Source organism: Phaseolus vulgaris, chromosome 3 (assembly GCF_051622355.1).
Source record: "Phaseolus vulgaris cultivar YP4 chromosome 3, ASM5162235v1, whole genome shotgun sequence".
Lineage (NCBI taxonomy): Eukaryota > Viridiplantae > Streptophyta > Magnoliopsida > Fabales > Fabaceae > Phaseolus > Phaseolus vulgaris.
The window spans coordinates 38,701,744-38,714,186 of record NC_143500.1 but is presented as its reverse complement, the minus strand read 5'-3'; the positions used below and the strand labels follow the sequence as shown (position 1 = coordinate 38,714,186).

Genomic DNA, 12,443 nt, shown 5'->3' with positions numbered 1-12,443 from the left:
AAAATAAAATAACAAAGTTTTTAAATAAAGCTTTAGGGCTCTAAAAGACAATTTAAACCTTGAAATATCAAACAAGATTCTCATTTATCATCCTAAATCTGACTCTGCTTTCACATAAACAAGAAAATAGCAAAATCACATTTTTCTTAAAAAAAAGTTTATTTGACACTATTTTTTCATCTCACTTCCACTTTATAATATTTTTAATAATAAAGAAAAAACAATTTTAAAAAAAAGAATAATATATTTAATTTTTAAATGAATGTGGATATGTCTAAAGTGTTTTTGGTTGGTAAAGTGTGAATGAGAAGTATAGGTAGATAACATAATTGTTGGGCATATATGAAATGCAACTCTTTTGTAAAAAAAAAAAACAAGGTAGGTGTCATGGTGGTTTGGAGGATAGTAGTACTCATTATTTTTCTGTAACATTACTTTATGATCATTATTTACTTTCATTTCCTAGGAAGAGGTGTGAATATATGTTGTTGGTCCTCTTTCTATTCAACTAAGTGTATAATCCTAAAATAAAACACAGCCAAATTCTACATATGAAGATAAATTGGACAACAAATAAAGTAGGAGAGATGAGCTAGAAGAAAATGAAATTAACCTTATAACACATATTTCATATTTAATAACATTGCATTAAGACATTCTCCTAATTATGAGAGACTTATTATAATAGGTTATAAATTAACTAGAATATTAGTAACTCACAAATGTAATGAGTTGCTTCCTTTAAAAATATCCAAAATTATTATATGTATTAAATCTTAATAATTATATTATTAGTTTAGGTATGTACTTATGAAATTCGAATACTCCTCTTAATTGACGTGTCAGATATATGTATCGGACACCCACACTTGTGCGATACTTGTAAGTCACATATCGATGAAGTATCCAATTCAAAAAATATTTATTAAATTCTTGAACATTCTAACACGGTTCTAACACAATTTAAAAATTGAGAAATACATTAATTTTTTTAAAACTTAAATTTATTGTATAAACTTTTATTATGATTATAAAAATAAGGAATAAATCCTTTTGAACCAACGATTAAAAACATCTTTCTGCTTCAAAGAAAATGTGAAATATATTTATACATATAAATTTTTACTATCAACTTGTATAATTCATAATTATATAATATATAGATTTGTGTCACATGTCTTATATTTTAGAGATTATATATATCTTCATGTTGTATAAATGTATATGCTACCTAGGTAATACTCTCAATAATTATGCTATGTATTATCACGAATAAAATATTTGTCCTTTTCTTCCCACTTTATAAATATTTTCGTATTATTTTGGAATGTGATGATACTCAGATAATATGTAGATGGAGAGAAAAAATAAATTAAGAAAATAATTAATTTTTATGCTGTTACAGAGGAGAGACGTGTTTTTTTAAAATTAAAAAATCTGTTATTTAAAAGTACATGAAACTTTCTCAATTTAATTTAAATAAACTAGTAGTTTAAGTTTCTATATACTATCCTTTAATTATATATTTATCTTATGCTTAGAAATATCAATTTGCATAAAACTTATTTAAAGTTTGTATTAGAATATTGTTTTATTAACTGACAATAAGAATATATATAAAAAAAAACTCTATGTTGCTACTTTAAAGAAATAAATCCATATTTAAGTAAAAATTGGAATAGCAACAACCCATGTGAAACATGTACACGCAGAGACCAGTCACCACCTTTTAGTCAACCACTGCATTACCTTAGGGAAGCCAATAAAAACGTTGAGCCAAGCATATATTATAAATGTAAAACGTGACAAACGATAATTTTTTCAATTAGTAACAAACAATTGTTGTTAATTTTTTTTCTATTTTATCCTCCATATTAACTTTTATATTAGAAATGGGTAAAAGTAAATTTGAATCATATTAATCATCAATAATTTGCATTAATTTTTTAAAATATATTATAACTTAAAAATAACATAATTTTGTTTATAAGACCTACGTGTTTTATTTTATTTTTTAATTTTGACAATCCATTTACTAATAATATTTACCTATCTCACACTTATATAAAAAAAATATTCTCTCACTTCTATTTTTGCTATTATTTAAAATAAACAGTAATGTTATAATTAATTATTCTTTTTATTTTAAGGTTTATATATTTCTCATGAAAAATATGATATACTATAACTAGTCAATGTTTCTTTTTTTACTTTTAATTACAAATAGTAACATGTTGTACCAAGTAAAAATACATAAAGAACAAACGAGGATAAATACTAACAAGAATCAAAATATGTTTTGTGTGATGATTATTGGGCAAGTAATAAAACACCTAAAATCAGAAAAAGGTGATAAATAATAGTTAAGTGAAACAACATAATAAAAAGAACTTAGTGAATCTATATCTCAAATATTACATGTACACTTGGTACAATGTATAGATTTTTTTTTATGGATTCAATTTATTTTATCTCCAACACACTCCTCACGTCAAGAGTGATAGTTCGTGGGACAACATATTATGGGTGATCCGATAACAGTCCGATAGCGGGTGACCTAATAAGCCTACCAAATACTCACTAAGATAAACTTGAAATGACTTTGATACCGTATTAAGAAGTGAACTTTAAACCTAACTCAACCTCATAAAACTGACTTATAAGGTGAGGTTTGCACCTACTTATATACAATGAAATGTCTTCATCTCTAGTCGATGTGAGATCTCTAAATTTTTTTTTTTCTCAATGTCTATAATGAAAAAATTTCTATTATTTTTCTTTTTCTATGTATGTTACTTTGATAGCCTTCTTTACCATTACAACAGATTTCATATTAAAAAATAAGATATACATAGATTTCATTATTATACGTCTTGTAAGGATGGTAAAATACGTTGAGTTTGGCAGGTTAGATCGCCAACCGTCATTATTTAAATAGGACAAGTCAATACTTTTACTTGTCAACCTGTTGGGTCACAAGCGGGACGGACACCCTCCTTTGATTTTTGTACTTTTAAATAGGAAAGTCATGTTTTTGGAATAAATATTGGTGATTGTTAATAATCTATATTAAACTTTATTTACATTAATATTTTTATAATATTTTTTAATATTGTTGATATTTAATTTGTTTTGTTAAGTATTAAATATTATTTGATTAGAATATTCAAGTTTAATTTAATTTTATTGATTTCTATTGTACTTGTTGTCTAAAAAATAATATTAATGACTACAACTAAATAAATAGGTAAAAAACAAATTACAAGTTACCAATTCCAAATTGTATAATTTAGATGCACCAATTATATTTATCTAACTTTTGACAGACCAATAACGAGTTAATGGGTTTAGCCCAAACAAATGGAATTATTCATTTTTTCCCTATTATCTATTGATGAATTTGTTTTTTTTTTACATAATACACATTTAAATCCCTCCAGTAAATCTAATTTGGATATATAAAGGTTGAAATCTTAATTTTGTATCACTCATATTCCACTTTCCTCCCCAAGTTATTATCTTTGACCATTAATAAAAATTATTTTGCAAAATAAAATTTGTTTTTGCACATGAAAAACAATAATATTGTTTTCATTGTGTATTTGCGTATAACAAACAAGCAATTAATTATTGTTATTATTAAAAATGTAAGCAAAAAGCAGAGGAGGAAGTGGTGTGGTGGACGGAGAAGAAACGACACCGTCCAATGCATACATGCGGCTGCGAAGATCTCTTAAAGGAAGTCCACATTCTGGGGGCCCCACGACGAAACGACCATATAAAACACATTCCCATCCACGACGCTTTCAGAAACGGACAAAAAAAAGCGTTATCTCTTTCAAAGCCCCAAAATCCTCTCTTGTGAGCTCAGATTAATCTGTGCTCACAATGGCTTGCACGCTCGCTGATTCATTGCTCCTATTCAAGGTTTTCCTTTCTCTCTCTCTCGAGCGTGTTTCAACTTTCAAGCAAATGTTAACCTTATCTTGGTTCCATTTTTCAGGGCTCTTTTCAGAAACCACTTCGCAAGAGAGACGTTGCTGCACACTACTCCCCAGGTATGCACCCTCTTCCCTTACCGTAATTCAATTTACTGTTCCTTGTCTCAATTTAAGCTCAAGATATTGGAAATGGACGTATTCGATGATGAAATATTAACAATTATCACAAATATTTCACTCGAATAAGATTCTCTCCGGTGAATTGTTACCATTACCTGGTGGTATCAGTCATCAGTATCACTTAGTCATGAAATTTGAGAGTTATCCTTTGATAAGCTGGCCTGGAGTCTTTAAGGTGCCATTATGTTTAACTTTTAATAGGCACGAACATGAATGGTGTGTGGAATGGGTTTGTTTTAGCTAACTACTTGGCATTCTTCTTCCACAGGCGTATTTAGTTCAAACAGTGATGGACTTATCCGGAAAGGGTTCAGGCGTCAAAGGAGTTTTGTTAATAGGAATAAGGTTACTCTCATACGTGCTGTGGCAGTTCCTGTACAACAACCAGCTCCTGTGGAAAGTGTGGAGTATAGAAAACAACTGGCTGAAGACTACGGTTTCAGGCAAATTGCAGAGCCGCTTCCATCTAATGTTACTTTAAAGGATGTCATCAATTCCCTTCCTAAGGAGGTGCTTTATTTTATTTTTATTATTATTATTTAGATCGATGTAATGCTTCATAGCAGCATCATTGAACATGAATTTTGGTTTAATTGTAGTATGCGGAGTCACCTCTTAAATACTTTGTTTTTTTGTGAAATATTTGTTCATGCGCTTAAAATAGCATTCATTGTGGCATGTAAGTTTATAATAAAACATAAATAACAGCAGTGATGTTTTCTGCACATTATGAGAAAGATAAAATGTCTTACCTTTTTTTGCAGGTCTTTGAGATTGATGATGTGAAAGCATGGAAATCTGTTTTGATATCTGCCACTTCTTATGCATTGGGGATCTTCATGATTTCCAAAGCTCCCTGGTTTCTTCTTCCTCTGGCTTGGGCATGGACTGGGACTGCAGTAACTGGGGTTAGTTATAATTGTATTTCTTTCTGGTATCTCAGATCCTTCTCAATCATATCTCTTTAGAACTTGGCCAACATGTTTGTTTATGTTTTGTAACCCTCTTTCCTCTTTTGTCATACAGTTCTTTGTTATAGGGCATGATTGTGCTCACAAATCATTTTCATCCAACAAATTGGTAGAAGACATAGTTGGAACCCTGGCTTTTTTGCCACTGATTTATCCATATGAGCCGTGGCGATTCAAGCATGACAGACATCATGCAAAAACAAACATGTAAGCAGTTTGTCTTTCCTTCTATTTTGTATTCTTTTTATTTTCTAAGTGCATCCTGTATGTATACTGTAGAGGAACTCAATAATATTTTTATTTAACATGCAGTGGAAAACATGTTTTTAAGTCCTCAAATCCGCCCTTGTAAATTTATATATGAGTAGGTCAGTGAAGGAAAACAATATTTTCTGCTTAAAACTGATAGTGGGATAATGCATCATTCTGTTGTATATAGTTATTTTTGCAGTATACATTCACACTCTCTGCCCCAGATTAACTCAAAGTCAGATGACACCAATACTGAAAGGATAAAATACAGGCTTTATATGACATGCATAATGCACTGTAAGAGACATAATGGTGACACCGTGTTATGGATAAAATCTTGCACCTTGGTTTATTTACAGGATGCACACGTATGCTTTTTTTAAATTCCTTTGTCTCTGACAGATAGACCTTGGAAAGTTTATATCTGCAAGGGATAAGAAGCAAAACGAGATTCAGTAGGCCAGAATTATTAGTGTATGTGTTGTAATTGTGTCTTCAGGCATTTCTGTCTTAATGCGGTTGAATGGTTTGATAGTTAGTGTGTGATACCTTAATGTTAGTTGTATGGGACTTGGGGTGGTTATATTCATAGGATAGTTTTACTAATTGCTGTATGTCGAAGGAGGAAACTCCTTGCTGAAGGAAAACCATCTGTTGTCTCTCCTGTACGGTGATGCTGGCCTAAAACTGGAAAGTTTCCAGTAATAAATACATAATTCAGTATGCTTATTTCCGAGTTTAACTGTCTCATAGATTCAGTAGCTTCACTGTTTCATTACTTTCATTTAACTGCAAGCCATTTATTATGCTACAGGCTGTCCGAAGATACTGCTTGGAACCCTGTATCGAAGGACGAGTTTGAATCTTCTCCCCTTTTGAGGAAAGCAATAATATATGGATATGGTCCATTTCGATGTTGGATGTCTATAGCTCATTGGTATAAGCTTATAATGAAATCATTTATCATTTAATCTCTTAGGTCAACTATGGCTTGAAATATCTTTGTGCAGTTCCTAAAGTACTGCTTCATTAGCTAAAAGTGCCTTGATTTCATATTTAATTACCTTTAGCTTCAAATTAAATCTTGATATGCGGGTGCATTCTAACTCAGGTTGCTTTTGCACTTTGATTTGAAGAAGTTCAGACCAAGTGAAGTAAAGAGGGTGAAGATAAGCTTAGCGTGTGTTTTTTCCTTTATAGCGATTGGGTGGCCATTAATTATTTACAAGACAGGAATCATGGGATGGATAAAATTCTGGTTGATGCCATGGTTGGGCTATCACTTCTGGGTAATTTCAATTCTATATTGTAAATTCTTTCTTTGTTCACCACTGTTTGCTCCAATATTTTTGTTTTTTTTTTGTTTTTGTTGGGATGGGTAGTAATGACTTACGCATATTTATCCAGGGTATTGTTGAAGCCATTTTTAATAATTTGGAAGTGGGTTAAACTTTTCCATTTATGTTCTGCATTGGTGTTAGTTAAGCAAACTCCTCCTATGGTCTTATTGTCAGCCCGAAGCCTCAAGATGAAAGGCTTTTAGGCCTTTGGCAGCCAATGTAAAACTTGTTGAATCTTTAACGTTGGTCTCTCTTGATAGATTATAATAGAGTCCGATCATGTCATATAATGGATTTAGCTAGCCTGACTTATGTATGATAAGCTTTTTGTTGTAGTTCTGCTGGTGGTAGTTGGCAGTTTGTGCTAAACTTGAATTCAGATATAAAACAGCTCGTAACCTTATGTTTGGGGACTGAAAAAAACCAGACTATACCTGGTTGTAGTTGTATGCTGCCAGAAAACTGAGGCCAATGTCATAGTTTTAGTCTTATATTATAGCCAGGGATTGATGGGATTGTGGGAAGGGGTCCAGTAAGGACCTGGCCTTCTAACCATGGATCTACACTTATATTTTCTATTATATTGTACCTGGTATTATTTTATGCAAATGAAAAATTGCATGTGTGGTCTCTGACTTTGTATTTAATCGATTGGAATGTTAATTTACAAACTGGTTGTTATTCTTAAACTAAGAGATCTTAATGAAGTATAAGTTTTAAAAGAAGTCTGTAATATTCACATGAATGAAGAAGATAGATTTTCAGTATAAACTTGGATGAGCATGCAGTATAGTAAAATATTGAACAACCCACCACCAGTGCCTATTCGACCAAGTAAAGTGGAGGTTGGTTCCTGTTAAAAGTAGATTTGAGATTCAAGTATTGTGAATAAGAAAAAAGGGGGCACTAGGAGAGCTTTGTCCCCTTAAATGGTTCTACTTGGCTCAACTGAACTTGGTTAAGGTCCAGTGTCACTTTTGGATACTGAGGGTCTAAGACAAAAAGACGAAGGTATTACACAACTCAAGGCCAATGAATGATAATATTTAATTAATAGCCAGAGTATAAAATCAATTTCCCCCTTCAGTGAAATTTTTTACAACGATTTAATTGTGGCTGAATTTTCTTGATATAATCAATACTCTTGCCATGTCTCTTTAGAGTTAAAAGTTATAATTAGAAGAGTCACACTATCTATTTATTTTGCTGGCGATCACAGATGAGTACGTTTACCATGGTTCATCATACTGCACCGCATATTCCATTCAGAATCTCAGAAGAGTGGAATGCTGCACAAGCACAGCTTAATGGAACTGTTCATTGTGATTACCCTAAATGGTAATGGATTCTTTTTACTTCTTTCTTTAGTTATGTACGTTTTTCTGGCCTATAAATTTACACATGGAGGTGGAATATACTGCATAATTGATGAGTTACTGCCGAATGTTTTTATTTCATTACTCATCTGAAAAAGATTGTTCTTTGATTCTGTGAATAATTTTTAAGAATTTACCCATCTTGTCAATTTGTCTAAAATGCAGGTTTTCAAAATGAATTCGATAGCATTCGCATTAACTAACTGCTATTTATTGACTCTTTTTTTTCTGAACAGGATCGAGATCCTATGTCATGATATTAATGTCCACATTCCACACCACATATCCCCGAGGATACCAAGCTATAATTTAAGAGCAGCCCATAAGTCCATCGAAGAAAATTGGGGAAAGGTAAGATAGAAAATTGCCAATATATTGTTTTTTGTTCTTGTATTGGAATGAAGGCCACTGTTCTACTGTTCGCTTTCAAAATATATTATCAGCATTGTTATCATAATTAACAAGTAATGGCTTTTTTACTTCCTCTCTAAAGAAAATGAAATTGTTCGTATATTCTCTTTGCTACTGAAACTTATTATAGATGAAGTCCAAATAAAGATGTGGAAGTTTTGTTTATTCCAACACTACAGTTGTCTCGAATCCCGTACGTTTAAAATCTCTCAAATAAAAATCACCGTTGCTAATTCAATTTTGTTTTGTTTGTGTTGGATCGACAGTATCTGAATGAGGCTAGTTGGAATTGGAGATTGATGAAAACAATCATGACAGTGTGTCATGTGTACGATAAAGAGCAAAATTATGTTGCGTTCGACGATGTTGCCCCTGAAGATTCTGGTCCAATTGCATTTTTGAAGAAAAGCATGCCGGATTATGCTTAATTAGGTCCAACCTGCCTTTTATCCCATGAAATTTTGTATGTATCAAATTAGGTTCGTTTGCCATCGGTTTTCTTTTTACATTTTCGATCTTGTTTAAAATTGTTATATCTTCATATCTGGTTTAGTAAGAAAATTGCTTGTTGCTCTCAAAGTTCACACGTATTAGGGTAATCGTGTTACGAAGTTGCGGATTATCCAAGGCGAAGCCACCGAGATGCATTCATTAAGTTAAAGTAGGTGTTGTGGTAATCTGAACAGTGGGGTTCTTGTTATCACGTGGGAAGAATAATATATTATAAAGTTGTCTGACGGATAAAAAAGCACGTGAGTGGATTGAGCCTACTGAATTACTTGTGTACTGACAGTGTTTTGTTATTCATTATTGCTCTTTTGGTTGTATAATATTATATTGCTGAAATTCAAGCATACAGTTTCTTACTAAAAAATAATATACAGTGTCTTTTTATCTAATGAAAACTGCATATTTAACCATAAATTGTTTGCAAATTTAAAAGTGGAAGTGTGGAACGTTCTTCTAAACATAAACAAGTCCTTCCTCGTGGACACTCCAAGAGAGCCCGATCGATCTTGTCTTTTTTTTTTCCTGCTAAATAATGTTATAAAGTTTGACTAAATTATTATTTAGAACTTCGACAACGAAAGTGTCTGGTTGTTTATCGTGGTTTACCTCGTAGTAGCTAATATTTCGGATTTACGTGAGTATTTTATTATGTATACTATTTGTTGAGAAAGTGACCAGTGACGCTTTATCTGAAGCCATTCTTATTCAAAGCAAATCCTTAAGGTGCAGCAGTTACAACTTACAACTACTCTCAAACAGGGGATGGGACTTCACTTAGCATGATTCCCTTTACCTTTTTTAAGTTCAGTGAAGTCACTTTACCAAATTGAAACAGCAATGTTGGCTGTGAAAGAAAAAGGTCAAAAAAGTGTTCGGTAGAGCTGGAAAAGGAAAAGAGACAGAATAAGGGGACTGGTTCGAAATTAGAATCTGCAAGAGATCTGAAGTGAAGTATGAAATCCGAGTCACAAAAAGAAACGGAAAATAAGCAGTCCATATATCATCTTTCTCTATAGATATTTACATATACCATGACACCTTTAGTATAGGTAAACCTACATGTATGACAAGTTATAAACTACTCAATCCCGTATATACATACAAGTTTCAAAACTCAATACTATCTAGAAACCCAGAAGCAGTCTGGTTATAGCAAAGCAAGGTAAGCTAAAAATAAACAAAAACTAATCATACAAGTGGTGGTGTTGGAGTCTCCCAAATATCAAACACATTCTCCTCACTGTGAAGGGCGAAAAGCCTGTCCCCTCCAATGGAAAAGTCACATATTGAACCCCCGTAGCTTCGTCTGAGCCTAGAGGTCAAAACCCATTCAGGGCCACAGAACACCGAAATGCAATCATTCATGGATGAAAAAAGCTGTCCCCCATGCAGTGCCAGTTTAGGGTAGCAGGGTTCCTCCGGCATCTTCCCCTTCATCAACCTACTTCTGGAGCTCCACCTAATGCTTGTGGCAGCAGAACTTCTCAAATCCATGAACCCCAAATCCTCAAACTCATTAACCACACAGATGGAACTATTATCCTCCATGGCAATAGCATCCCTCACCCGTTTCTCATCCACGGCAAAAGGAGCCCCCACATCAGACCAACACCACACCATCTTCTTCTCCCTGAAATCCAATAGACTAATGTAACAGTTGTCCTTCCTAGGAAACATAGTAGCCACCAACAAACAATTATTCCCTTCCAACCACTGAAGCTTATCAGCATCCCCAAGAGACCACCCCAAAGGCTCGTAGAAAAAATCAATCTGCTTCCCAGTAACCTGGTCCCAAATCCCTACCCCATACTCATTACTCCTCCCCTTACAACTAGAAAATATCTTGTAATCTGAACTAAAACTCAAGGCCCCTGCAGTGTAACTCTTCATCTGATTCTCATGGCAAACCTGAAACTTATACCTAAGCTCCCCGTTCTGAGAACTGAACAGCCCCATCCCCCCATCACCCCTCCCAAGCCGTTCGCTCACTCCGATCACAACCTTGTCGGAGTCAACCCATCCAACATCATTAACCCTCTGGTAATCGAGATTGAGAGGAGGGTGTTCATCCAACATCCAATCATACACATGAACCATGCTGCCATGAGCAACGCAACAGCCACCATCAGGGCCTGCCCGAATGGCTGTTCCGTCACCCGGGGCCTGGCCCTGCAGAGACCGCGACAACCTTAACCTGTTGCCGTCGAATGGGCCCCACCTGGCGGCGCGTACGTGGTCCAAGAGGCCGTAGTAGAGGGCCTCCCTGTAGAGGAGCTTCTCCGGGATGTTGGGTGGGATGTGGAGTTCCCCGGTTCGGAGCAGATCGAGGAGAATCCCGAAGCAATCCGGGTTGCGATCGAGGAATCTCTCGCCCTCCTTGTTTGACGATAGTATCAGATTCCAATTGTCGTCGAACATTGCACCGAACATCGAATTGCGCCCTGCATTGGCGAGGGTTGTTGCCGTTGTTTCCATCACCCTGCCACCCACGTTGAATTTCACCCTGTCTTTCTGAACCACCATCACTCGATTCCTCCCAAGATTGTGGCTTTTCCAGAAACCCAGGTGGGGAAGTAGGTGAATGTTCAGTTCAACAGCTCTGCGCTCTGCGGGTTTGAATTGGATGATGGATGAACAGGGAAAAGCAGAGAATGAGTGGGAATAAATAGGAATGGTTTGGTTGACGATAGGTGAGTGAATAATTACAGTTCAAGGATTGGAATTGAAGCAAATGGTGTATGTGTGTGTGTGAGAGAGAGAGAGAGAGATAGGGATCAGAGGACAGAGATTAAGCTACAGGAAAATGATGAGATTGTGTGAAAAACTGGACATGGGGATTGTTATTCTAAGAGACGACTGGTTTTAAAGAAGGGTTTTTTTCGAAACTCTGTGTGGAATTTGGTGAAGGAATCAAGAAGGGTTGAATTCAAAACAGAATTGACTCAGTTTCATCCCTCCCACTAAGTCACTCTGTTTTTCTTCTCTCTCTGTTTTCTTGCTTCTTCTTTTTCTTTCCTTTTCCTTTTGTCCCTTCGTCCTTGTTCTTCCATTTAAAATAAGAGAAAATATAGTATGCAACTACCATGTAAAACATTTTAAGACCTCCCCAATCCCAACTTTTACTGCACACAACTTTAGCCATAGTTATCTTCACACTCACTAATTGATTGTGTAAAACCTTTTATGCAGTATAGATATTAAACACTAAAAATGTAGTTTAATTTAGTATACTTGTGTTAATTTTTCGTATCAGTTCTGCATTTTAATTTCTGTATGTTTTAGTCCTTCTATTTCTCTTTTGTAATGATTTTACATTTTCAGAAACAAAAACAAAAAAGATAATTAATTAAACCAATTAATCTACATGCAATGGAATCCAATGATTCAATGATAGGAATCTGAATAAAGCAGGGGGTATCACACCCTCTTTTGTTTATAGTGAAGGTTGAGATTTTATGAGCA

General features: G+C 34.2%; 2 protein-coding genes across 2 annotated transcripts; one reads left to right on the top strand and one right to left on the bottom strand.

The window, feature by feature from the left end:
• The first annotated feature begins 3,613 nt into the window (after positions 1–3,613).
• Positions 3,614–9,050, top strand: FAD6 (fatty acid desaturase 6). Its single transcript, XM_068608093.2, has 10 exons — positions 3,614–3,927; positions 4,004–4,058; positions 4,390–4,631; positions 4,886–5,029; positions 5,148–5,299; positions 6,159–6,281; positions 6,456–6,633; positions 7,904–8,022; positions 8,297–8,411; positions 8,738–9,050. Exons 1-10 carry the CDS (start codon positions 3,889–3,891, stop codon positions 8,897–8,899), a joined length of 1,329 nt encoding a protein of 442 aa, XP_068464194.2. The 5' UTR covers positions 3,614–3,888; the 3' UTR covers positions 8,900–9,050.
• Positions 9,051–9,928: 878 nt separating this feature from the next.
• Positions 9,929–12,051, bottom strand: LOC137807446 (BTB/POZ domain-containing protein At2g24240). Its single transcript, XM_068608092.2, has one exon. The coding sequence runs from the start codon at positions 11,502–11,504 to the stop codon at positions 10,170–10,172; it is 1,335 nt and encodes a 444-aa protein (XP_068464193.2). The 5' UTR covers positions 11,505–12,051; the 3' UTR covers positions 9,929–10,169.
• Positions 12,052–12,443: the final 392 nt, after the last annotated feature.